Genomic DNA, 24,621 nt, shown 5'->3' on the forward strand with positions numbered 1-24,621 from the left:
AAATTAGTTGAATTTTGTATAATAAAAAAGTTGAAAATTGCTAAACTTATTTTGATGAGTTAAAGCAATGTAAAAACATGTTTTCATAACTTATTGATCATATCATTTTTACAGTGTAGGCCTACAGAGCTCAAAATGCACCGCATAGCAAGAATGATCCATACATTTCTAAATAAATAAATGATAGCCTATATATATAGCCTATAATTCAGTTGGGTTACCACTATAAGTGTAGCCTTGCTATGATGCTAACCTGGTTAGTTCGATTTAAAATCTTTAAAGTCTTAAGAAATAAAGAATATGCCTGATCTGTATCTGCAAAATGTATAAACTAACCTGGAGAAACCTAGTATAAAAATCTAAAACTGCATTTCATGACCCCTTTCGGTGATTAACAAAACAAGTACTTGTACTTGGCTCGTTCCGTTTCTCGAAAAACTACATTTCCCATGATGACCACATACGACGTCATGCCCGCGTCCTCTCCATCCTGACGCACAACACGCGTCACCGTAGTAACTGTCCGCGCCGCTGCGCCGCTGCTGTGTGTCGATCAGCGCTGGAGAGGCGGAAGGGGCTGAGGGATTCTGTTATTATCGGTAACAGATATCCGAGTCCACCTGTGTTTTAGTGCGGACTGGACGACGAGATATTGAGGCGGAGAGCCCCTGCTAAAGCGCCGAGATGTTGAATATGTGGAAAGTCAGGGAGTTGGTGGATAAAGCGTGAGTATGCCCGGGCTTTTGCTTTCTAAAGATCTTGTGTGTCGATGCAGAGGCCCGTTACTTATGAAGGTGCGGATCCCGTGACGTCACACCCTCAGCTGATCACGAGCACCACACGGTTAATATAACAGGATGATCTCTCTTATATCACAATTCTAAACCTATTTATGACCCCTTCCCGTTGAAGCGTGTTCTTCTATTAAATCTACACAATCCACACGCTTGTCTTTCCCTCTTCTCTGGGCTGTGTTTCAAACCCTAGTGAGCTGCCTACTTAGGCATCATCTTTGGGCATGACAGGAGCACAATAGGCGCGTTTTACCTTCATATAACGCTTTACAATGTTGACTAGATAGACAGGCCACTACTTTATCAGATACATTATTCTTATCTGTACATTTTTCTTGCCAACAGTGGCATAACGTTACCGCTAAAACATCTCAGCAAATGAGCTTGAACGGTCTCTGACGGCATATGTCCAACTGTCATATCTGTTTTATTTGTGTGTATAATGATGGAGTTTGTGTTGTTTAAATGTTATACATTTAACGTTAGACGGTTCGCAGGCCCGTTATTCATGCTAGTTAATTAGCCTATTAGCTTAGCTAAAGGCACCATGCTAATTTCATGTGGTGAATGGATAACGGTATCGCTCAACCTTAACATCACAACACACTTTAGTGTTTTTTGTTGTTGTTGTATTTTTAATAACACACTTGACGATTCAGCTGTCAACCCTAAAATACAACGCCGAATGACCTTAGTAGTACATTACCTGTGGGCCTTGTTTTGATCCGTCAGTGCTCTTCACCTGAAAATGAATGAGTTTCAATTCAATCTTTCAGATGATTTACTCTGCAAGTGATGGTCACTCTTTATGGTGCAACTTGATGAGAAACATCATAATTAGTCAATATTAGCCCAGCTTAGCCCCATGAAAAACTGCATGGCTTTTCTCAAGTTTTCAAAAAGTTAGTGCATGCATGTGCTTTATTGATGGTCACAACTAAAACTAGATTGACCGAGAGAAATGGTTTGTCTGTATGACATAATAGAAAGTTTCCAACAATAATCTTATATATAAAGCATCCTGTTGCTTGACTAACCAGCAAAATAGCTACCAATGTGAAAATCTCAAAACACTGGTGTACATTTTTCCTAAATGACTTAACAGAAATTATTATTTATCTGCTGGTAACATCATTATATCATTCAAAGACCAAACAACAGCTGTATCTTAAAGTTTCATACTGTTTTTATTAACATGGTCTATTGGTGAATTGCTGTGGAGGTCTCAAACAAGTTGAAAAAACAGACAAAAATGGTCTCTGAATGTCTATCTCAATATTTTTGTTGTGACATTCCCATGACCTACCGCAGAAACAATGAATTGATTGTATTAAGTCCAAAGGTAAAACTGCAATAGTTGGTGAAAACTAACCCATTGTAATTACATTTTAACTCACGTTTAAGAATACATTTCCTAATAGAAAGTGTCAAGGAACATTTTAACTGTAGAACTTCCTGTTTTCATTTTTGTCAGTTTGCCCCATTTAGTGGAGCATTGCTGTTTCTAAATTGATTAAAAATCTGCGTCCGATACATCTGTGCATCTCTAATGTAATGCTTTCTGTAAGAACTGCTTAAATCGTTATCCTACTCATCATTTTTCTGACTCCCTGTTCTTCTGGGTGTCTGTTGCACAAACAAACCCCGCAGTCAAGTTTCTGTAATGTAATGGATGCCAGAGCTGAAGGGATATTTTAAGCATGCATGAATTCAGCTGAAAGGAGGTGGATATTGATATAGTTGGCCTTTTCATTGTCATTCATTGTGTAATGTTGGGTTTGACTTCTTTGTGTGTCCTAGCAGTGGTACCACATTTATAAAATAAATTGGTACAGGTGCAGACAGCTTTTGTTAAATTGTGTATAATTGTTTGTGGCGAAACATAATGTTGCAGTTTAGCATAGTGTGTTTTTTCTTCTTTTTTTATGGCTGGATTAATGGAATGTGCTGCTAGCTAATCGACAGTTACTTTTTTACTCTAAAATAGGGCTGCACAATATATCGCAATTATCAAAATATCGCAAATGTATATATCGCGATATGTATATTGCAATAACTGGGGTCATGAAGAAAAGACAAAGAGAAAATCACTCACTGCTCTTGGCTGAATAACTTTTGTAGCTTTAATAAGAATCAGTATATATTTAATTCATACAGTGAAAACTAAACAGTGTTTTATTTTTACATTTGATTATTCAGTTTGTGTTGTTAAATAAACCTAATGTAGGTCTACCTGAAACCCTAACCCCGTGGTTTACACTGATGTTAAAATAACACTTCTTATGCTACAGTAAAACACTGCTGTTCACTTTCAGAAGTTGTAGGAGTGTTTTCTAGTCACAAAAAGAATATGAAACATATTTTAAATATATTTGAAAGATATTTTAAGTTTATTTTACACACTTTAAACATTACCGTATCGAATATCGCATTATTTAATGAGTTATCGCATATCGCATTTTCCTTCAATATCTTGCAGCCTTACTCTAAAAGCTTTTGGATGTACTCTTAACTCCACTGGACAGGAAATTCATTCTTAAATGTGTTTTTATCAATTACAGTCTGCCACAAGTACACATTCAATTCTCGGCATTGCTGCAAATTATTGTGAAATTTATTAAAAAGTCTAATATTAATACAACTTGTACAAAAAAAAAGGCCCAGATTGTTCATTTTGGTGCATCACTAATGGTTACACTTGAAATGGTTACAAAATAAATGTGTAAGATCTTGTAGATACTATAAAAATTACAAATGGCCCTCAATGTAAGAAAGAGGAGGTTGGAACAAGAAAACAAATGTCCTCAGAGATGTTACCCACCACGGTTGATTTTCACCTGCATTTGGTTTTCATTTGCATTGGTACTTTGCCACTGAGTCTCTTTAGACTTTCATCTGTCTTTTAATATCCCAGAATTAGGAAAAAGGAGTGTGAAAATTCATAAATCAATCAAAAATGTTGACATTTGTTGAAATTACTTGGTTTTGATTTCGTATGACAGGATTCATGTGACAGGAAAATGTAGTAGGCCTTTACTTTAATGGATATTTATTGAAAAATCAGCGAGTTTACATCTCGCAGTTCTGACTTTTTATCTTAGAATTGCGTGATATGAAGTCACAATTACGAGAAATCAACTCGAAATTGCGAGAAAAAAAGTCAGAATTGCGTGATATAAAGTCGCTCATATATTTCTCAATTAATTTGGTTCCAAAACTAACTGTGTTTAACTGAATACTGACTGGCAAAAACTGGCATTTTGACAATGTTGTGTGTATTTGAACTAGGGCTGCACGATTTGGGGAAAATGTCATATTGCGATATTGAGGTCAATATTGCGATATGCGATTGCGATATAATAAACAAATGGTTTCCTGAGTCATCTTGCTTGGTTTTCAAGGAAAATGCACACACAGATTAGTGATAATGCTGAAATGTGTAGCCTATTTCTTAACTAAAACTAGCAACAACAACTAAATGATTGATTACACCTATAATGATCAATAAGCCATTGATGTCTGGATAAAAATGACATACACACAACATTTTAAACATTAATTATAGCCATCCAACATCACAGTGATTCCGTCATTGCAATTGAAAGCTATCAATTATTTTTATTTTTTAATAATTGATTAGGCTTCAAAAAATATAACAACTTTTAATTTAGCTAAACTTCAAACAATTCTCACATAAACCCATAAAAAATAAAATAAACCCTCACATATCATATTTACCTGTGCCCTTCCTATCTAACATGTAGGACATATAGCCTACATAAATTGAATAAAGTTATCAAACAGTCTGTGCTGCATTAATTATAAATTATATATAGAATCTTTATTAAAGTTACAAAAGTTTTTTAGTCAAGAACAGTGAGTGTTTTTCTCTGTTCCCTTTGTTCTTTGATTTACTTTAACGACAGAGATGATTAGTGGCTCCTGTGTACTGTCCCTTTTGTACTGACCAGCCGCTGTCGAGCACGAATGCTTTAAAAGCATTTGTATGAATAAGAGCGGGATCATGTAACTATGGAAGCTTGTTTCCGCCACAAAATAAAACATTTTAAAAGATAATTGCGAATTTTTATCTCACAATTGCGAGTTTACATCACGCAATTCTGACTTTATTTCTCAGAATTGCGAGATATGAAGGCAGAATTGTGAGAAATAAAGTCGCAATTCTGAGAAATAAAGTCAGAATTGCATGGTATAAAGTCGCAATTGCGTGTTATAAAGTCAGAATTATGAGTGTTTTTTTTCCTTAGAATTGGACTTTATATCTCACAATTGTGAGTTTATATTAGTGATGCACCGAAATGAAAATTCTGGGCCGAAACCGAAACCGAAAATTTAGGATGCACTTGGCCGAAAACCGAAACTGAAGCCGAAAATGGCTTCTTTTAAAAACTTATATATATATTGCTTGAATTTAATGGATCTGAAATGAAAAATCACAATATAATAATCAAACTTTTATTAACAGTTACATAACAAAACATAAAATATTTTTAACAATAAATATAAATAATAATACCAAATAATATTATTCTTCAAGTTTTATGTTCCATCAAATAAAATAGTTTTTTTAAAAGTTGTGCAAAAAAAAAAAATCCACAATTTTGGAGATTTTTGCAGAACAAATGTTACATATTGCAACTTTGGTGTCCTCTCGTATAGGGCTGTCACTTTTGTGAAAAAAAAAATCCTCTTCGATTTTTGAAACATAGGCTAAGTGTTCATTGAATCGTTAGTAAATTGCCTATATTTGGCATTGATCCGTTTTCAACGCCAAATATAGGCAAATCCACGGACAACTAAACAGGCATTAGGACGAACGTAAAGAGGGCGCTTGAGACGCGCACAAGTCAGCAATGTGGACTGCCATAACATCAATGAAAAACATTACTGAAGGCTAGGCTACATTATGCACTATATTATGCAGAAATAGGCTATGTGTGTGTGTGTGTGTGTGTGTGTGTGTGTGTGTCAGAACCTGCAGTTGCTGTGTGACGCGCGTTCGCTGCGAGCGTATAGTGACGAGCTGGACGCGCTCAGAGAGAAGGCCGTTAAAATCGATTCCCTATTTTCATTTTCGAAACTTGTGTTGGTTGGTCCGATCGATTGTGCGATAAGTGACAGCCCTTTGACATGCTTAATCTTTGATAGGCAGACGCGTGATAACAGCTCGACCGTGAGTGAAACCTAAGCGCTTGCGCACGGATGGGAGGGGCGGGTGACATTCATTTTCGGTTTACGTTTTCGGCTGTTTTTTTTATTTCGGCCGAAAATTTTCGGCGGCCGAAATTTCGGTGCACCCCTAGTTTATATCTCACAATTCTGAGGAAAAGATGTCAGAATTGCGAGATATAAACTTGCAATTATGTGTTATAAAGTCAGAATTGCGTGATATAAAGTCGCAATTGCGAGAAAAAAAGTCAGAATTCTGACTTTATAAGACGCAATTGTGACTTTATTTCACGCAATTCTGACTTTATATCTCGCAATTGCGTTAACAGCCCTAATTTGTTTATTTCATATAAAATCGCAGCATTTTGCGTCATATAATCGCATAGGCTTCACATCGCGATTGCGATATGATTAATCGTGCAGCACTAATTTGAACGTTTAAGCGCAGTAAGCCACTCAATTTGGTACTTTCGACTCACAAGACAGAGAGGCGGCTTGTACACTTCCCTTATATAGATCAGTGGTGCGATATTGCCTGTGCCGCTGGCAACAAAACCGTCCATGAATTGGGAAGACGTGAGACTGACCGGCCGGTTACTGATCATGCAGAAAAATGGCCGATTCCGGTCTCCGGTCGGTCGATCAGTGCATCGCTGTCGGCAAGTGTATTATGTCTAATGATTTAAAATCTGTTCCGATTTTCAGTCGTGCAGTGTATTCCAGCCTTAAGTTGCATGGTATGAACATGTTGCTTAGGGAGTCCCTTTGTGTCCCTCTGTTATGGGACTCCAGAGATTGAATTTTGTTTTTAAACATTTTTGGCAAAATGGAGATGATCCGTTGTTTGGCTGCTGGGAGATGGTTTGGAGTGGTGCATAACCTCAATGACTTGTTTTGGTAATCCACCAACATTTCAACAACCTACAGATGAGAATCATAAATTAGGCTTAAATCCACCCCAAACTAAATTTTCCAGCATATTTCCAACAGAAAGAGAGAAATGCCATGTTAATTTTCCTTTTACATGCCAAGTCATGACACACTGCATGGACCTGATTATGATAACTGCAGTACATTACATGATTAGATATTGCAATAGTAATAAAACATATATGATTATTCTATCTTCGTAGTTCTTGTATTGTGTTCACTGCGCTGTCTAAGAAGTTAGAGTTAGCAGACGCCTAAACGGGCAACAAGCTTGCGGTTTGTGCCTGGCACACGCTACAGTGGAAACCATTCTTCTTGTTGAGAAAGGACTTTGTCCAAACCCTATTTTAAAGTTATTTGCTCTGCCTCTGTTGAATTTTAACAAGATTGTTTACAGAAGTAATCTTCAAATTAATGTTAGCATCAGCACTTCCAGGAAAGTTAAAGTTGAGCCAAAGGTGTGAGATTGGTTTCTTATTTGCAATTGCCCAGTATATTTCATCATCACATATGGTTTTGTTTCTTTGTGTAACTTTTAATAATAGAATAGTCTAATAGCAATTTTACTGTACTATTCTACTAAATGTGATTTTGAAATAGCTTGTTGCAGGTAGATCAGATGTCAGGTTATGTGAGAATAACATTGCTTGCAGGGATTTTTTTTGTGGTCAGAATGTGAATGTCCAGCTTGTCTGCTTTAAATGTGTTCTGAATACTAAAATATTCTTCATTGATGTGACTGTCACTGGAAACTTTTAGTACATAATCAATTGCAGCTGGAACATTCCATGGAATTATAAGTGAGATTGATCAACAAATAGTCTCCCTTTATGTTAACCAATTTGGTCAGATAAGTTATTGTAAATATTTGAGACCAATCTTGATGCTGATCTGTTGAACATACAGCTATTTTCGTTAAAGGGATACTTCACCTCTGGAAAGATGAATGTATATTTAAAATAGGTCATTTATGTTGAAGAAATGTGAAATTATTTTTGAATTTGGAGCTTTCTAGACTGAGAAAAGCCAGAAAATTTATTTTTGGCTTATGTGGATGAAAGACAACAACTCCCAGAATGCACTTGCTTCGCTGCCCTAGGAGGCCACTCCCAAGCCACGCCTACCGGTAAGAGAGCGCAGTTGAAAACAACAAGGCTAGGCTACTAGTGAGTCTCCGTGACGAGTTTGCCCGGGATTTCGAGATCGCCCAAAATGTCCGGGATTCGGCTTTTGCGTTCTACAGTCGCCATTCATTATGTTTACTGTGGCGAGCAGGATGAGGCTGAGGGCCGCGGGAGAACGGCGCGAGGCTGGTGGTGTGATTACTGAGACGCACCGGTCTCGTATCTCTCACAGAGGAGCGGGAATTTTCTTAGCAATGTTAAAAACGCACATCAACCGATCACTTGTTTAGCGTTCATGTAAACACTACATTCAGATTCACCAATCGGAATGAATTCAGTTAGATTGAAACAAAAGGTGTGCATGTAAACAATGAATAGCGACTGCAGAAAGCAAAAGCCGAATCTCCTCCTACTGGCTGTAGTCTTTAGCCTCTGGCCAAAAAAGATTTTTTCCAGACAAAAAATACATAAATCTCTCATCTCAGGGGGATATGAGGATGGAAAGCACGGTAATTCGAAAATACTACAGGTTTTCTACTAATACAAAGCTTAATGCTCAATCCTGAAGTATCCCTTTAAATAACTTTACAATTTCAATTAGAATGTCTCGGATGTCAAAGCCTGTTAAATCACTTCAGTCCACAGTGAAAGCATTTTAGATAATTTAATGCATTACACAAAAGCAATTATATTTATATTCAACTTTTAATTTAAATTAAATGCATACATAAATAAAAGCTTTATATATAAAGCAAAAATTGCTAAACTTCCGTGTTTTCTTTTTAAGCTTTGTGAACCCATATAAATGGTGAATTATAAGTTCAGTTGAATCACTTGCATTAACCGAGAACGTTTATAGCAAGCGTTGTGAACCTGATCTAAACCGGCTTGGATTTGTTTGGTTTGGTCTAAACCTACTCTGAATCTTAAAGTTTGTTCAACTAGCTTCCTGTAAGGGGCCGCTGAGCTTTATTTATATATTTATTTGTTTGCTGTTGAGTGAAGAATCCAGTGGTAGCCTCAACTCAGAGTCACCCGTCTCCATAATTCACATCTCTTGGGACTTCTTTCCCTAACTTTCCCTTGTCCGGGTATCACGCTTTTCATCTCTTAGCTGGCGCTTTCGTTCCCTCTCCATCATACTTATTATAAACCACCAGCATCCTCATCTCCATCGTAAAGCTTTATCCAGACCTTTGCTTCCCTCAGAAGCTCTAGGTAGTCTTTTTAGTCTGAGGTGGCGGAGCAGGAAAGCTGAAACCACTCAGAGAGCTTTCATGTTAGGCGTCTTGAGTTTGTTGTGGGGTTTTTTTTGCAGGCCATAGTGAATGTGCAAGTACACCCATTCATTTCTAGCGAAGAACAGCAAAGGAGGGAATAAAAGAAGTGGAGAGTAAATCTCGGCAGGCCCATAGAACAAAGAGGCTGCGGATGCAAAGGATGGCAAGACGCCCCTACGCCTGTCTGTGCCCCCTTCTCTTTGTGCGAAAGAAAGCCTGCCTCTTCTGCTTTTGTCTTTCCTGCATATTGAATATTCCAGTAAAATATGTGCAGCACAGTACACAGCACCGTACGTGTGTCTGGAATGTATTCATGTGTGTGTGACTGCTCTACAGGCCGCTTGCCTGCATAAACCCACATCATTCATTATTCAGTTGCCTGAGATTTTCCTTGTAATCTTACGCCAACTTCGCAGCGTTCTCTCTACATGTTTGAGTCGCATTGATTGCCGTGAACTCTTACTTGTCATTGAAGCAACCGATTTATGCTCACACTAGTAAATTTGCTTCTTGTGTGCCTGATTGGTGATTTGGATTTGAACATTTGCATTTATTAGGTTGTATTTTTTTAAATTATTTATTTATTTACAAAAGGTTAATAAGTCTCTTAAAAAATCTTATAATTTGACCATTTATGACCAGAAATGTTATGTTTTAAAATGTAGTGCTACACCCCAAAAAACCTTTGTTAAAAAAATTACATTGGAAAATATATTTTACATCTTTTTGTTGAAAATAAATAATGAACACTCCAATGTATATTCACTCCAGTGTATATTGTATAGGCCTATGTCTATGACGAGTCACGCAGGTGACCCGTCTAAAATAGTCCCAATATAAACACTTATAATAGGTGTACCGTAGTGATTCAGGATAAGACAAAAACAAAGTTTGGAAAATGGATTAAGTAGCATCATCTCGCCTTTAAATTGCAGTTACCTAAACTCCAGCAATAAAAAAACTGTTAGATGACCTACTTGTTCGTTAATTGTGCTTTAGAAAAGGATATAAATACATAAAATGTATACAAGGATAAAATGTATGGGTTGTTTTAGAAATGGAATCACAATATAAAGATTAATAGGTCTTATTTATAAAATATGAGCAGAGAGAGTTTGTAAATTGTATATAAAAACATTTGTATGGATTGAATTAAATGACAATTTACATGCTAATGGATTCCTGAACGATTTACTTATTATGCTCGTGTTTTATTAATAAGACCCAAAGATTGTATCCACACGCACAAATACATGATGTAATGAAGCTGGAAGAAGAATTTAAAGCCGCGTTTCCACCGCAGGAACTTTCCCCAGGAACTAGGAACTTTGGGCTGGTACTCGATGTGTTTTTACACCGCTGGAACCAGGGTCTAAATAAAGTTCCGGGTAAATATTTCCCCCTCCGATAGTCCCTGCTCACGAGGTAGTACTTTTTCAAAGTTCAGGAACTTTCAGGGGTGGGACTTGTGCGCTGCACAAGCTGATTGGTTGTGTTCACGCTGCATTTTGGTTGGATGACTCCACGCAGCATTTTATTTATTTTTAACCTCCCTTTTTAAAAAAAAAAACTATTGCGGTTCGTGTCGTGGCTTCATGCAGTAAGAGTTGTCTGTCTGCAAATATGGAATTTATTAAAAAAAAACTGGTGGACTGGCGACGAGTTTCAGGCTTTATTTTGTGGAAGACGAAACTTTCTGCGCGTTCGTCCCAGGCATCTCACAATAACTGATAACATACGTTGTCTAATTTTATACGCATACGAGTTTTCTGAACACGCTTTAGTATCAGTGCTCATCTATTTTGTTTTGTTAATTACCTCGTTAGTAAACCAATACATAACAGCAGCACAGTTTGAATCTCCTCCATACTTATTATAAATGTGGCGCTCAAACCTGATTACTGTCCGTCGCAGACTGGGAGGAGCAGTTGCGCGCAGTTTACCTTCCCGGTACTTTAGACTGCGGTGTAAACGCAGAAAGCAACCGGTCTGGGGCAAAAAAAGTTCCTGGGGAAAAAGTTCCTGGGACAAATTGTTCCGGGTAATTTCGGTGGAAACGCGGCTTAAGTGTGGCTTTTTATGGAATAGTGCTGGTTAAGCAACTTAACATTCTTCCTTGCCAGCTGCCACACAGTTAGATCCATCTTTCAGTCATCAAGACCATATGTGCAGCATTTGCCTCCATCTGAATAGTCTGAATTACTTGAGGAATTTTGAGGTTTTGTTTTTGAAAGTGTTTACAGATTTAATTTGCTCTTCCATTAAGTCAAACTGGTCCATTGGAACGACCACGCCACCCACAAATCCTGAAAGTGACGCAGCTGAGCGGGATTGATTTCCTTGCTGCCAGTTTTTGCTGAAGTCATTGATTTGGATCAGATGTGATTTTGGCTCTCTGACTCTTCAAATGATTGTGAATCAGCTACGTTGTATTTCCAGACCACCTGCTTCCACGTTCCAGCGAGATGCATGTTGCCCACCTGCTCATCATCCAGCACCACTTGACTGTCTTTAATAACTTCCAGAAGTTCACTTCCACTCTCCCACCCTCTTTACCCTTTGGGACTGTCAGAGTGAGGCGGAAAAAGCCACGTTTTCACATTAGTAATGATTATGGAAAGTGTTTGCAGCTGTTTTGAGAGTTCGCATTTTAAACCTCTGCTGAGTGCCATCTCTGCAGTGGTTATGTGGTTCTGATTTCAAGTATGTTATTATCAAATGATGTGGAATTGATCTTTTATTTACAGGCTGTGTCCATGTTGATTGTCTGTATTAGTAGGATGCACTGGATAGTCTGGTCTTTAGGTCGTACTACACTAAGCTTACAGTCGGCCATAGTCAGGCTATTGTTGAGCGTCTGGACCTATTTTTTGCAGTTCTGCTCCATTGACTCTAGTTGGCTTTTGGAACTGTGATATCAGCAACATATTTACATACTAACAGTTGATTTGACAACTACTCTCACATGAAATGCGGCAAACCATATTATAGATGCGTCTTCAGATTTGGGATTAACCGCGGTGCACGTACATGCAGAACTGAAAGTAGAGAATGGTACCTAAAACTTTTGCCACACCTGCCAATGACTTAAAGCTACACTGTGTAATATTTTAAGTTGATTTTTTTAGCAAAAAACACTGTTGTTTTTTTGTTATTTCAAAATTATACGTTCTCATTAATGTGTAATCACTTCAACCAACTAATTAAGTATTCACGTAAGTGTATAATATGCCATTTAGAATACATACGACCGAGTCGCTCGAATGGCGGAAGCCATGTTGCGCATCCATCTTGAAAATACATTAGACAAAGAGGGACATACAAGCTTCGCCTTTTGCGTTTTTACACGCAGTGGCACCGTGACAAATGCGAGAGGGAGAATTGCTCGCGTTTGCCGGCAGATTTAAAATAATACGGCCACCGTAGGAGTTAAAATGTGTAGTTACAGTGTAGCTTTAAGAAAATGTACCGGCCATAAATATTTTTTGAACAGCCATGAAACATAGATTAATCCTTATTAATTTATTCTTAATAAGTTATTCAGTCTAGAGCAGTGAGTAATTTTTCTTTCTTTTGTTGTTTGATTGAAATGAAATACATAGACAGCAGCAGGATTATCAGGCTGCTGTCACTTTTAAGAGCTAATGCATGGATCCAATATACTGATACATGCGTTTGCTTTCTCAACTCTTTATGTTCACTTAAGACATAACCGACTCTGTATTTGAGGATACTTGCCAAGATAGGCAATTTTACATAATTTAGTTTAAATATGTCTGTTCAAGCGCAAGAAGATGTGAAAGACAGCACGCGAGTAGCAAATTGAGTTCCCTTTTGCATCTTCTGACTCTTGGATATTTAAATTGGCTAGGCTTAAACTTTTGTGACGATGCAGCACTGGCCCGTCACCTGTCCCGAGCGTTGTTCTTGTTCATGTTCTCACAATATTGCATTGTTAGAATTCGTAAAAATGCGGCTAACTGGTGATTGGCACCATTTCATATACTCGCCAACACCGGTTTTTACTCTCATTTGGCACTTGGCGAGTGTTCATTTTAGGCCCTGGTTACACCCCTACAAACTACAGAGTACAGAAAAAAGAATGCGATTGCATTCTTCTAAAGCCATACGATAGCTTTGGGAGTCATTATTCAAAACATTCAAATGCAAGAAGTAAGAACCAATGTTGTTAGATGTCAGTGATGACAAACCTGGCCTGACACCAGAGGTGGACAAAGTACACAACTTCCTTACTTGAGTGAAAGTACAGATACTACTGGTCAAATATTACTCCGTTACAAGTAAAAGTTGTAAAGACTGATTTTTACTTAAGTAAAAGCACAGAAGTACTTGTTTTTAAAAGTACTTAAGTATCAAAAGTAAATCAATGCATTGTTTTATTATTGTTGCATTGTTGTGTGTAATACGTACAGTATCGTATGCCTCTGAATCTACGCCTGCCTACCCTCATATCAATATCACATTTATTTCTAGAACACAGTTCCAGTAGTGGGATTAAATGTGAAATTGAATAAGTCGCTCAATAACGTCCACAATGGTTTCGGACACCCAAATGGCTGTTCCCTCAAATAGTGCCCTATTTAAAGTTTTTTGGCTTTTAGTATGAATATGTTAGCCTTACTGTTATCTATAAGCTAGTGTGCACCAAAACAATGACAAAATTTTCATTTAGAAGACCAAACCTAATGTTGAAAATGAAAATCAGGTTGATGTTAGAATCCAACGTCGGATTGACATTAATCTCCAACGTTGGACAGACATTGTATTGTAGTTGAAAACGAAAATCGGGTTGACGTCAGAAACCAACATCAGTCGGTTTCTGACGTCAATCCGACTTTCATTTCCAACCAAAATGCAACCCCTGCAACCAAAATCATCCCCTGACTGACATTACTACTTTCTACTCAAGGACCTTGACAGAATTGTAGTGGAGTAAAAAGTACGATATTTGTCTTTCAAATGTAGTGAAGTTAAAGTAAAAAGTTTCCAGAAAAAATAATACTCAAGTAAAGTACAGATACTCAAAAAGTGTATTTAAGTACAGTACTCAAGTAAATGTACTTTGTTACTGTCCACCTCTGCCTGACACACATGAGAAGCCTTGTTTGATGACATTTGAGAGCTTTGGCAAAGAGGGTGATTTATAAATCAGAAAACTTGACATCAGTTACTTTTATGATGTTTTATTTATTTATTTTGTCCTTTTTGTAGCCAAGTCATCATCCATTTTTGCTGAGTTAAGAGCAGCTCGGACATTTTGTTAAACATCTCCTATTCGTCATCTGGTTAAGAATTACATTATGGTGAGAAAAGGATGATCAGTTTGGAGTGAACTATTCCTGAAGTGTAATTTAAACATTTTCCCAGGGTGTGGAAACTTTGTAAGTTGAGGAATGAATTTGCATTACACTGTCTCTTCCAAACCTGTTAAAGAGTGTTTTTTTTATTTTTTTTATTATCGTCCTAGGTTAATTGTCTGGTCTTCTCTAATCTGGTCTTTGACCTATGATCATCTAGAGTTAAAACTGCACATAAATTATATTTAATTTCTCACTTTCTCCATTTGACTTAGAATGTCTATTAATCAAAACACAGGAGCAACTGTTCTGCACTTTTATTTCCAATTCCAAATAAAGGCACATCATTTCATTGTCACGTCCTCCTACGCTTCCTCACATCTAAAGTTTTGTGGAAAACATAGCACAGAACAAGTTGACATGAGTATTAACAGTTAATGATGTGCCCTACTCCCAATTTCCTCTTCCTTGTCATCTACCTTCCTCGTAGCTAGTTATTATAAACCACAAAGATTGGTCTAGAAGTTGGTCCATTGCTTGAATCTGCATTAGGCTAGACAAGTGTGTACCCAGGCAGATTTTATAAAATATTTGTTTGTAGAGAAGCTTTTTTGGACTTAGTTTCCTTCATATATCTTTGGCCAGCATAACTTCATCATTCAGTCTCGTAGATTTTTCCTAGTATTTTTTCCCCATAGACTGGCAGGTTGATCTACAACAATGTCAACGAATTGGCTTAGTCACATAATTGCTCAGTAGATTTAACACTGAACAGACCTCTCGGTTCAGTTTTTCACACCGGGCTTCAGCTGAACACATTTAAACCTTGGCAGTCTGTTCTCTTCTATCAGTCCAAAATATCAGTCAACCAAAATGGACCTGCTTGAGTTTTTTTTAACGCCTTCATGTGCAACAATATATTGACTTGTGTGTCTGTGTGTGGTAGTCTGGTGTTTATTTGTGGTTCTCTGTTTTTCGCTGTTTCCCAGCACCAATGTTGTGATGAACTACTCAGAGATAGAGTCCAAGGTTCGGGAAGCCACCAATGATGACCCCTGGGGCCCATCGGGTCAGCTCATGGGTGAGATTGCCAAGTAAGTGCTCGAACTACATGTTCTCCTCAGTCTTCAGGCATTCAGTGACTCTTCTCTGAATTACCGCAGAACATTTGTGTAGGGCAATTACTGCAGAATTACATTGATCTCATCATTGATAGCTGATGATTTAATTTGCATTGCATCATGGCATAGACTTGTAACTCATAGACTGCAAGTTGATTCATTACCTCCTCATCTAGGTTTTATTTTTATATATATATAAAAAAAAATAATAATTTAGTGCCTTACATTAAATTTGTACAAAACAAGTGTACATTACATCATTACACTCTACATTAAAATCAGAAACAGGATGGATGGTTTGACAGCATTTGAATATGCCAAACTTTGTGATTAGGACTATCAAACATATTTGCTAGGAATAATAATAATAATAATAACTTAAAATATGAAGCTGTTCTGTTTGTCAGTGGTATAATTCCTGCTTTTGACAGGTTAAAATAACTCGCCAGATTATAATATAGTAGGGCTGCACGATATTGACGAAAATGTGATATGCGATAACTTGTTAAAGAATGCGATATTCGCTATGCGATACGATTAAATAATGCTTTAAGTGTGTAAAATCAATCTAAATTATATCTAAATATATTTAAAAACTGAAAATGTTACAACCAATATTTATGTTTCACATTCTTTCTGGGAAAAGAAAGAATCACTACAAACCTCTGAAAGTGACCAGCAGTGTTTTAGCATTACATAAAAAGTAATCATCATTTCAATATCAATGTAAAAAAAAAAAATATTTAAATGCCAACAACTCTTTGCTCAACTTGGTAGTAATATATAGTTATAGAAAACCTAACATCAAGAACATTCAGGTAAAAAAAAACACCTGAAACTAGAGGTGGATGATTAGTTATTTTTGTTATTTTAATGTATCTTGTTATTAATAATAAGAACAATGAGGCAAAATATTAACAATAGGACAAATACAATAAAATAAAGATAAGATACAAATGAAATAAACAGTTCTAAGTTTTTCAGGTTGGCCTACATTAGATCTTTTTTCTCAGTGCCATTCAATTGAGAAACAGAAATGAAATAATCAAATGTACAAATAAAACTCTGCTTAGTCTTCCCATGAATTAAATATACATTGATTCATATTAAAGCTGCAAAAGTTATTCAGTCAAGAGCAGAGAGTTATTTTCTCTTTTTCTAATGTTGTTTTTTACAGACAGCTGCAGGTATACTGTATTAGGCTGTTGTCACTTTAAGACTAATGCACAGATCCTATTGACACACCATATTTCTTTCACAACTTTTTATAACTTTTTAATAGATATCGCAAGCCGTTGAGATGCATATCGCAATTATGTACATTTGCAATATTTTGCTAATTTCGCGATATCATGCAGCCCTATTATATAGCTTTTAATAAACCAAGTAAAATTGCTTCTGCATATCAACAGAATCACTGCATTTTATATAGAGATTCCACTGAACTTTATATTTAGACAATTTGGCATGGCATCATTTCCACTGAGGAATCTCCTGCTGGAAGTAATTACTGTTCTCGGATTGTTATTATATATTTAATTAACCTAATACAAGGTTTAAAAACTTTTAATTTATTTAGTATCTTGCCATTGTAATCCTTCTTATTCATGCTGCAGATCCACATTTATGTATGAGCAGTTCCCTGAAGTTATGAACATGCTTTGGACTAGAATGCTGAAAGACAACAAAAAGAATTGGAGGAGAGTTTACAAGGTACAGTCCACTGCTCATCTCTGTTAGAATCTTTCTTCTTAAATCATAATTTCACTTTAAATGAGGAACAGTTACTGAAATTAAGTGTACATTCATTTGTGTACTACATTTATACAGTATTTAGTTAAAAAGCAAATACCAAATCACTAGACTTGCCAATATATCGGTCTGTTTCTAATCTTAATTCATTTCTTCACACAAAGAAATGTTTGTTCCGTATGTGGTTACACTTCCTAAAAACCCATGATTCACTAAGAAGTTTCAATAGTCCAGCTAAACTTTTTCAAGTTTAGTGAGTGTAAAGGAATATTTAAGGTTATCAACATAATGTCTGTGCTGCATCTGTAGCATGTATGCTGTTGATCACATACAATGATTTTGACTTGAACCTCAGAGTGTAAACAAATTTTTTTTTTAAACGAATTATACACCCAAAATCCTGCATTTAACTCTTTTAATTGCTTGATTTAGAAATATCCCTAATAACTCCTTCTTCCATATGTGCAGGCCTTATTGCTATTAGCGTACCTCATCAGAAACGGGTCAGAGCGGGTGGTGACCAGCGCCAGAGAACATATTTACGACCTGCGTTCTATGGAAAATTATCATTTTGTAGGTAGGTTTAAATAGATGAAATGCTTAGAAGGTTAAAGTGCCCCTATTATGCTTTAAATGTTCCTAATTTAGTTTAAGAGTTCTCCTACTATAGGTTTACATGCATCCATGATAAAAAAAACCTAATCTTCTCATTATATGCATTGCAGCATCACCTCTTTTCTCACAGTGTCTGAAACAGTTTGATAATTTAGGATTTGTTCTCCTTTCCAGGAGCCTACTCTGCTCTGAGCCTACTCTGCTCTGGCCAGATGGCCCAGTCTGTTGTGATTGGTTTACCCCTTACAGCGCATGTTTGAAACAAAATGTCCATTACCATATCTGAGTTTCAGCTCCAGAAGCTTCCTCAGCCCTTGTATACCCAGTAGGGTTGTAACGGTATACCGGTATGATACAGTTATCATTTCATGCACATTTGCTTACCTACGGTATTGGAAAAAAATGAATCAGGCGGAGAATCTCGCCTACACATAAGCAGTTTCTTTCCACTTGACTGTTTAGACTCAACTTGATCCACCTACACACGTACAGCGGAGAAAATGTCAGAGACAGAGGCTGTTATCTCTAACCTCTATCCCCTGTCGAAAAGAAGTTAAAAAGAGCATTTCATCATTTTATTTGAGAAAAAACTGTCAAATACACTCTGAAACTCAAAGGACTTCACTACAACCCGTCAAAATAAAAGTTCGGTTTAACCTGAAGAAATTATGACAGAAATATATTACTATTGTACAATAGAATGTACTTCTCAAATAATAATAATAATAGTAATACAATTTATTTAAACATTATTAAAGGAATATATTTTTGCCCAAAAAAGGATAAATTTATTTGTTTACATTTTAAAGCATTAATGAAATTGCTAGTTTTATGCATTCATTTGATTACCACCTTGTTTGAAACATTTGGTAGTAAATCATAAAAAGAAAAATACATTTTCTACATAAAATACATTTCATAGGACTTCATAGCACAAACATTTTAATAAATTATTAATGATAAAAAATAAGTTATTATTCTAATCCATAATCAATTATCACATTTAATGTATTAGACATGTTTTTGATTATTGAAATTTGAATAAACAAAACAAACAAATGGTTTTAAGTTTGTTATAATAAAGCATTTGTTCAACCAAAAAACCTGTTTTCATTCATTTAACAGTAATTTTAAAGGAACACTCCGCTGTTTTTTGAAATAGGGCTTATTCACCTTCTTTCCTACATTTAGATAGGTGGGCAAATGTATTTTTGTCTCAGTGCATGCATTGTTTTAGTTTGATAGGGTCGGCTCTAGCTTAGCTTAGCATAATGAATGGAATCCTTTGTTGCCAGCTAGCATGTCCTGAGTAAAAGTGATATAAAAAAAAAAAAAACCCCACCTAATTACTTCTTGTGGCCTGCGTATTCACAACAAGTACAAATAGCGATGCAGATTAACACTAGGCGATTTCCTAGGCAGATATTGACTTGGGACTATATTAGGGGGAAGCACAGGCGAAGCACTGCTACTTGGGCGCAGAGATATCTCGCCCAAGTAGCAGTGCTTTGCCTGTGCTTCCCCCTAATATAGTCCTTAATATATAAGTCAATATCTGCCTAGGAAATCGCCTAGTGTTAATCTGCATCGCTATTTGTACTCGTTGTGAATATGCAGGCCACAAGAAGTAATTAGGTGGGGTTTTTTTTTTTTTTATATCACTTTTACTCAGGACATGCTAGCTGGCAACAAAGGATTCCATTCATTATGCTAAGCTAAGTTAGCGCCGACCCTGTCAAACTAAAACAATGCATGCACTGAGACAAAAATGCATTTGCCCACCTATCTAAATGTAGAAAAGAAGGTGAATAAGCCCTATTTCAAAAAAACGGTGGAGTTTTCCTTTAACTGATAATAATAAGACTCTATCATACCGTTACAACCTTATGCACAATGATATGAACAGTAGCGGCGGCATCGGAAGAAAACACTTCTCGACTTGTCAACAACACAAACCGAGCTCTTCCAGGCCTCAGCTACTACTGTATCATTTCAGGTTTGTGCAGGAAGCAAGACTGGAATTACTGACGGCTCGTCAGAATCAGTTCTTTTTTTGGGAGACAATAACTCCATTTATCTGCACTTAGATCTTTGGAACTTTGCAGACCTTTTACATTCACAAACAGCTATATAACACGCTACATGAAAGGTAACATTCGAAAAAGCATAATAGAGGCACATAAAAGGAATTACTTTGTGAAAATCTTTGTTCAAGCTGTGTGCAAATGAGCAAATATGAGCAAACTGGGTCTTTTGATGCTGTTGCAGAGGGTGATGTGAACTAAAATTTGAGCTCTTTGGCCTGAAAACAGTGCTTTGTTTGTCATAACCCAAATTTAGCTCAACACCCAGGTAACAGTATCCCAGATGTCAAGCAATGCTGGATGTAGCCTCATGCTCTGGGGTTTGCTTTCCAACAGGAATAACTTTCAGAGCTTGTTTGTACAAGAGAAATGTTTATATTTCATTAAGGAGAAATAATAAATGAATTCATAAATGAATTAAAGGTGAAAAATATTACATTTTTCATCAAAAATGTGAAAAGTACTAAAGTCTTTCTGAAGGCACTACATATTTTAAGCTGCATTTGTCTTATTAGTGAATGACAGATCCTGCAACTTCATAGTCATAGTGCTTGAGGTGTTACTGTCTGTTTCTTTTCCTTTTTTGTAGCTATTAAAAGCTCTACCTTGTTCTAAATATGTTTCAAAGAATCTGTGGCTTTTCAGAAGCTATTCTGTTTAATTTTTCATCATTTTTCACGGATTTTCAATCATCTACTGAGACTATTCATGAACGTTAGCACATCAGTAGCTTTGGTTTCATTTCGGTTTTCAACCCAAAAGGTTTGCCTTTGCACCACTGTATTTCTGAATTTGTATACAATGCATATTTAATGAGGCAAACAATAAGAAATAATTTAGCAGCCTACCAAGACTTTTGTAGAAGAGCCATGCAATCCTTCCATTCCAAGTGTTCCAGCTGTTCTGGCATTGAAAGAAAAGTTGACTACAGCATCATCTTATTTAATAATATTTCAGCTACTGAACTTTTTGTGTGGGGTCACATTCTGACATTGGGGGGGTTTATCTTACCGTATCTAATGGAGGTTTGCAAAAACAAGAATAAATGGGCCAAATAGTTCCATATGACTTGACATGCTCTTTTCTGTTTTGCTAGATGAGAATGGGAAAGACCAGGGCATTAATGTACGGCAGAAGGTTAAAGAAATGGTCGAGTTTGTTCAGGATGATGATCGGTTACGTGAGGAGAGGAAGAAAGCTAAGAAGAATAAAGACAAATACATTGGAGTATCTTCTGACAGCATGGGAGGCTTCAAACAAAGTAACTGTAAGTGGTCAAATGTAGCAAATTTGAGTGTTGCTAAATTTGAATGTGCATGATTTCTACAACCACTAATGCCACTAAATGGAACTGCCAAAATGAAGACCGTTTATCAAAAGGTTTTCGAGACAGGTTTCCCAGATATTCTTGCTGTCTGCCACTGGTTGAACAAAGAGATTGTTGTGCCCCTAACCTAAAAACGTAATAAATGTTATTTAAGACATTAACTGGGAAAATGGGCAAGAAGCTGAAGCTTGCATAATTTGATAATCCGACGACAACTTGTGCCAGTATAAATGGTGCAAACGCATGCCATGATAATCTGCTCACAATTAATATCAGTATACTAAGACTGTTCTGTATACAGTATACTAACATTTCCTAGACAGAAAAGCTAATACATGTCATATACATTTTTGATGTTCACAAAAAAAAAAAGAAATGCCAAGTTGCTGGTGCTTTCAGAAGTTCACAGGATAGTTCTTCCTATCAGGTACTTTTTTTTTTTTTGTTCCCTAAATGCATTGTGACGTTGTGTAATTAAATAAAGCATGAAATTCCCTTTGGTCCTAGGTCATTTTGAGACATTATTTTTATCTGTTGAAACTGTGATTGACCCCAAAATTGAGCTGCTTTGTCTCTGTACTGTAGGCATCCCACAGGGATTTGTTTTAGGCCCTCTGAAGTTTTCTCGCGTAGTATGGAAAAATTCCCCCTGGATTCCCTTCTTCCCACAACTGATCTTTTGATTAGAGCTGTTTTGATTTCAGGGCTATCACTTTTTCAACTTTACTCACTGCATCATTTGGTGATGTTTATGATCAGGTTAGAAGAAATAATCAGATCTCTGCTTTTCGTATTACATGATTTCTCTTAGAGCTGTCTAATCAAGTCAAGATGCCATGTCCCTTGTCATGTCATTAGTGATGTTACTTGTGTGCGAAGTCAAAAGATTGTGCTTGGTTTCTGCTTTGATTGCTGCTCAGATCTTTCCCTTTATTAGCTGTACTACAGGTTCAAATTTCCAATTATTTATGCCATTCTTTTTGGTTGTGAAAGATAAAAATACCACAGGATCAGAGGTGGGGTAGACAGCTTGATTTTAAGTTGGGGTTGAGTGTTTCTAGTCGGCTGTGTTTTCCACACTTTTCGAAATTTGAAATGCGTGTGTATGCAGTGGCGGAGCCAGAGAGGTGTCTGGGGTGGCAGTTTGATGGTCATTAAACGTTCATTTTATCTTTTTTTGAAAAAAGCATTTATTTTGATGTGCGTCGGCGTTAAATATCGGATGCGTTAAATATCTCAAATAAATTCAGCACCTAACTAATTCTGTATCAACATTCCCAGCGGGAGAACGGTTTGACCCTGAATCCAAAAGCAACTGGGACGAGGACTGGGACAAAAACAAGAGCAGCTTCCCCTTCAGTGAAAAATTTGGGGAGATAAGTGACAAAATTGGAAGCACCATTGATGACACCATCAACAAATTCCGCAAGAAGGAGAGAGATGACTCGCCAGACCGTATCAGGTACGTTACTGAATTTTCAGTCCATGGAATTGATAAAGCTATAGAGTAAAAAGCTATGAAACGGAAGTAGAGACAGATCTTTTCTTTAAAGGATGGTTCGGAGTAAAATCAACCTAGGGTCCTTTGCACCATGACCTCGAGCCAAACACCCCACCAGAAGCCTTTTTTCCCTTGGTTGAACATTATTAAAGTTAGAACTTATTTAGAGAAATCAGCCGGATGGCTTAGTGTAGGCTAATGGATCCAAGGATGTATCTCGTAAATTACCCCACTAATAATGCCCAGAATGGTACCAAACTTATACAGTAGTACAAATAGATTCTGTACTCATAAAACGAGGCAATGGAAAGTTTGTAAGTACATCAGGAGTTTATTTCTCCTCAGTAGCATTAGGGCTCATGCTACTGCTAACCCGGACGTCAACGTTACTTCAGTGATTTGGGAAAAGCACGTAAAAGTCCTGGCAGAAAGCGATGCATAAGGATGTAGTGTAACGACGCCCAGTTCCAGGAATGCACTAATATTTTGTTGGTAGTACCAGTTTGCAACAATTATTAGTTAACACTAAGTTGTTAACACTTCGGAAAAAAATAATAATTCGTCGTTACACTACATCCTTATGCATCGCTTTCTGCCATGGCAAAGGACCCTAGATTGATTTTACTCCGAACCATCCCATTAAGGTCAATTCACACCGTACAGACAAACGCCAGCAAACAAGTTGCCCGTTGGATTTGGAATATTTTGAAAAATAACTCACAATGCCCCAACAGACACTGAAAAACGCTGATTGACTATGTTCAGTCGGATGAAAGCGAACCCCGACCAACGGCAACAGACTCCGACAGGAGTAACACACTGATCCGGCAAAATCCGACAAATGTGTTTTTTGGCATTTGTTTCTGCGGTGTGAATTGGCCTTTATGTATTGTGACGTACATCCGAGTGTATGAAATGGATTATCAAAAAAAGACCAAATTTAGGATGGAGACTTGGTTCTATCCATCGTTTGGTGAAGGGGGTTAGGAGGACTCTGCATGTATCACCAGAGAGATGTCTGGATCAAGTTATGACATTTTGATTAAGAAATACGGAGTGAATTGTTCACAATAACATAATTTAGAAAATAGGTACATTTTCTTTTAATGCTGATTTTAATGCTTTGAAATGTTCTTTGAATGAAACCACCTGTAGATAAATCAACTAGCACACTTCTGCCCTGTAGTGTAATTTTTGACTACTTTATTAGTTGTTGTCTTGCTGTTGCCTCTTCCTGCAGTGACAATGAGGAGGACAAAGTTTCACGGAACGGTCGTCTTGCAAAGTCAGAGTTCAAGGATGATGAAGAAACTGTAACAACCAAGAGCATCCAGATCACGCAGAACACAGATACAATCACCTCCACCACCACTACCACCTCCACACGCAAACGCGGCGGAGTCCCGTCCAAAACCGTCGACCTGGGCGCAGCGGCTCATTACACCGGCGGCAAAAGCAGTCCCGATGCTGACAACAACAAGGTCAAATACTGCCTTACAAATGCATCCTCCTTCCGTTTCATTAAGTTGTTTAAAGCCGTTTTAAAATATTAAACACATTTGGCCACTTTTGTAACCGCAGGAGT

The 24,621-nt window shown here is 37.0% G+C and overlaps 1 protein-coding gene across 2 annotated transcripts in view; it reads left to right on the top strand.

The window, feature by feature from the left end:
• The first annotated feature begins 502 nt into the window (after positions 1 to 502).
• The window catches only part of clint1b (clathrin interactor 1b), a 35,732-nt gene continuing 11,613 nt past the window's right edge, over positions 503 to 24,621 (top strand). The window contains exons 1-7 of one of the 2 annotated variants that reach the window (XM_084137923.1): positions 503 to 725; positions 15,626 to 15,730; positions 17,374 to 17,470; positions 17,978 to 18,086; positions 21,305 to 21,475; positions 22,817 to 22,997; positions 24,277 to 24,517. In XM_084137923.1, coding sequence (XP_083994049.1) covers positions 685 to 725; positions 15,626 to 15,730; positions 17,374 to 17,470; positions 17,978 to 18,086; positions 21,305 to 21,475; positions 22,817 to 22,997; positions 24,277 to 24,517 — 945 coding nt within the window. In that variant the 5' untranslated portion in view covers positions 503 to 684. The remainder of the gene's footprint in view (positions 726 to 15,625; positions 15,731 to 17,373; positions 17,471 to 17,977; positions 18,087 to 21,304; positions 21,476 to 22,816; positions 22,998 to 24,276; positions 24,518 to 24,621) is intronic. The other variant, XM_084137924.1, reaches the window with a different exon arrangement.

The sequence above is a fragment of the Abramis brama genome (genome assembly GCF_963993115.1).
Source record: "Abramis brama genome assembly, chromosome: 15".
NCBI lineage: Eukaryota > Metazoa > Chordata > Actinopteri > Cypriniformes > Leuciscidae > Abramis > Abramis brama.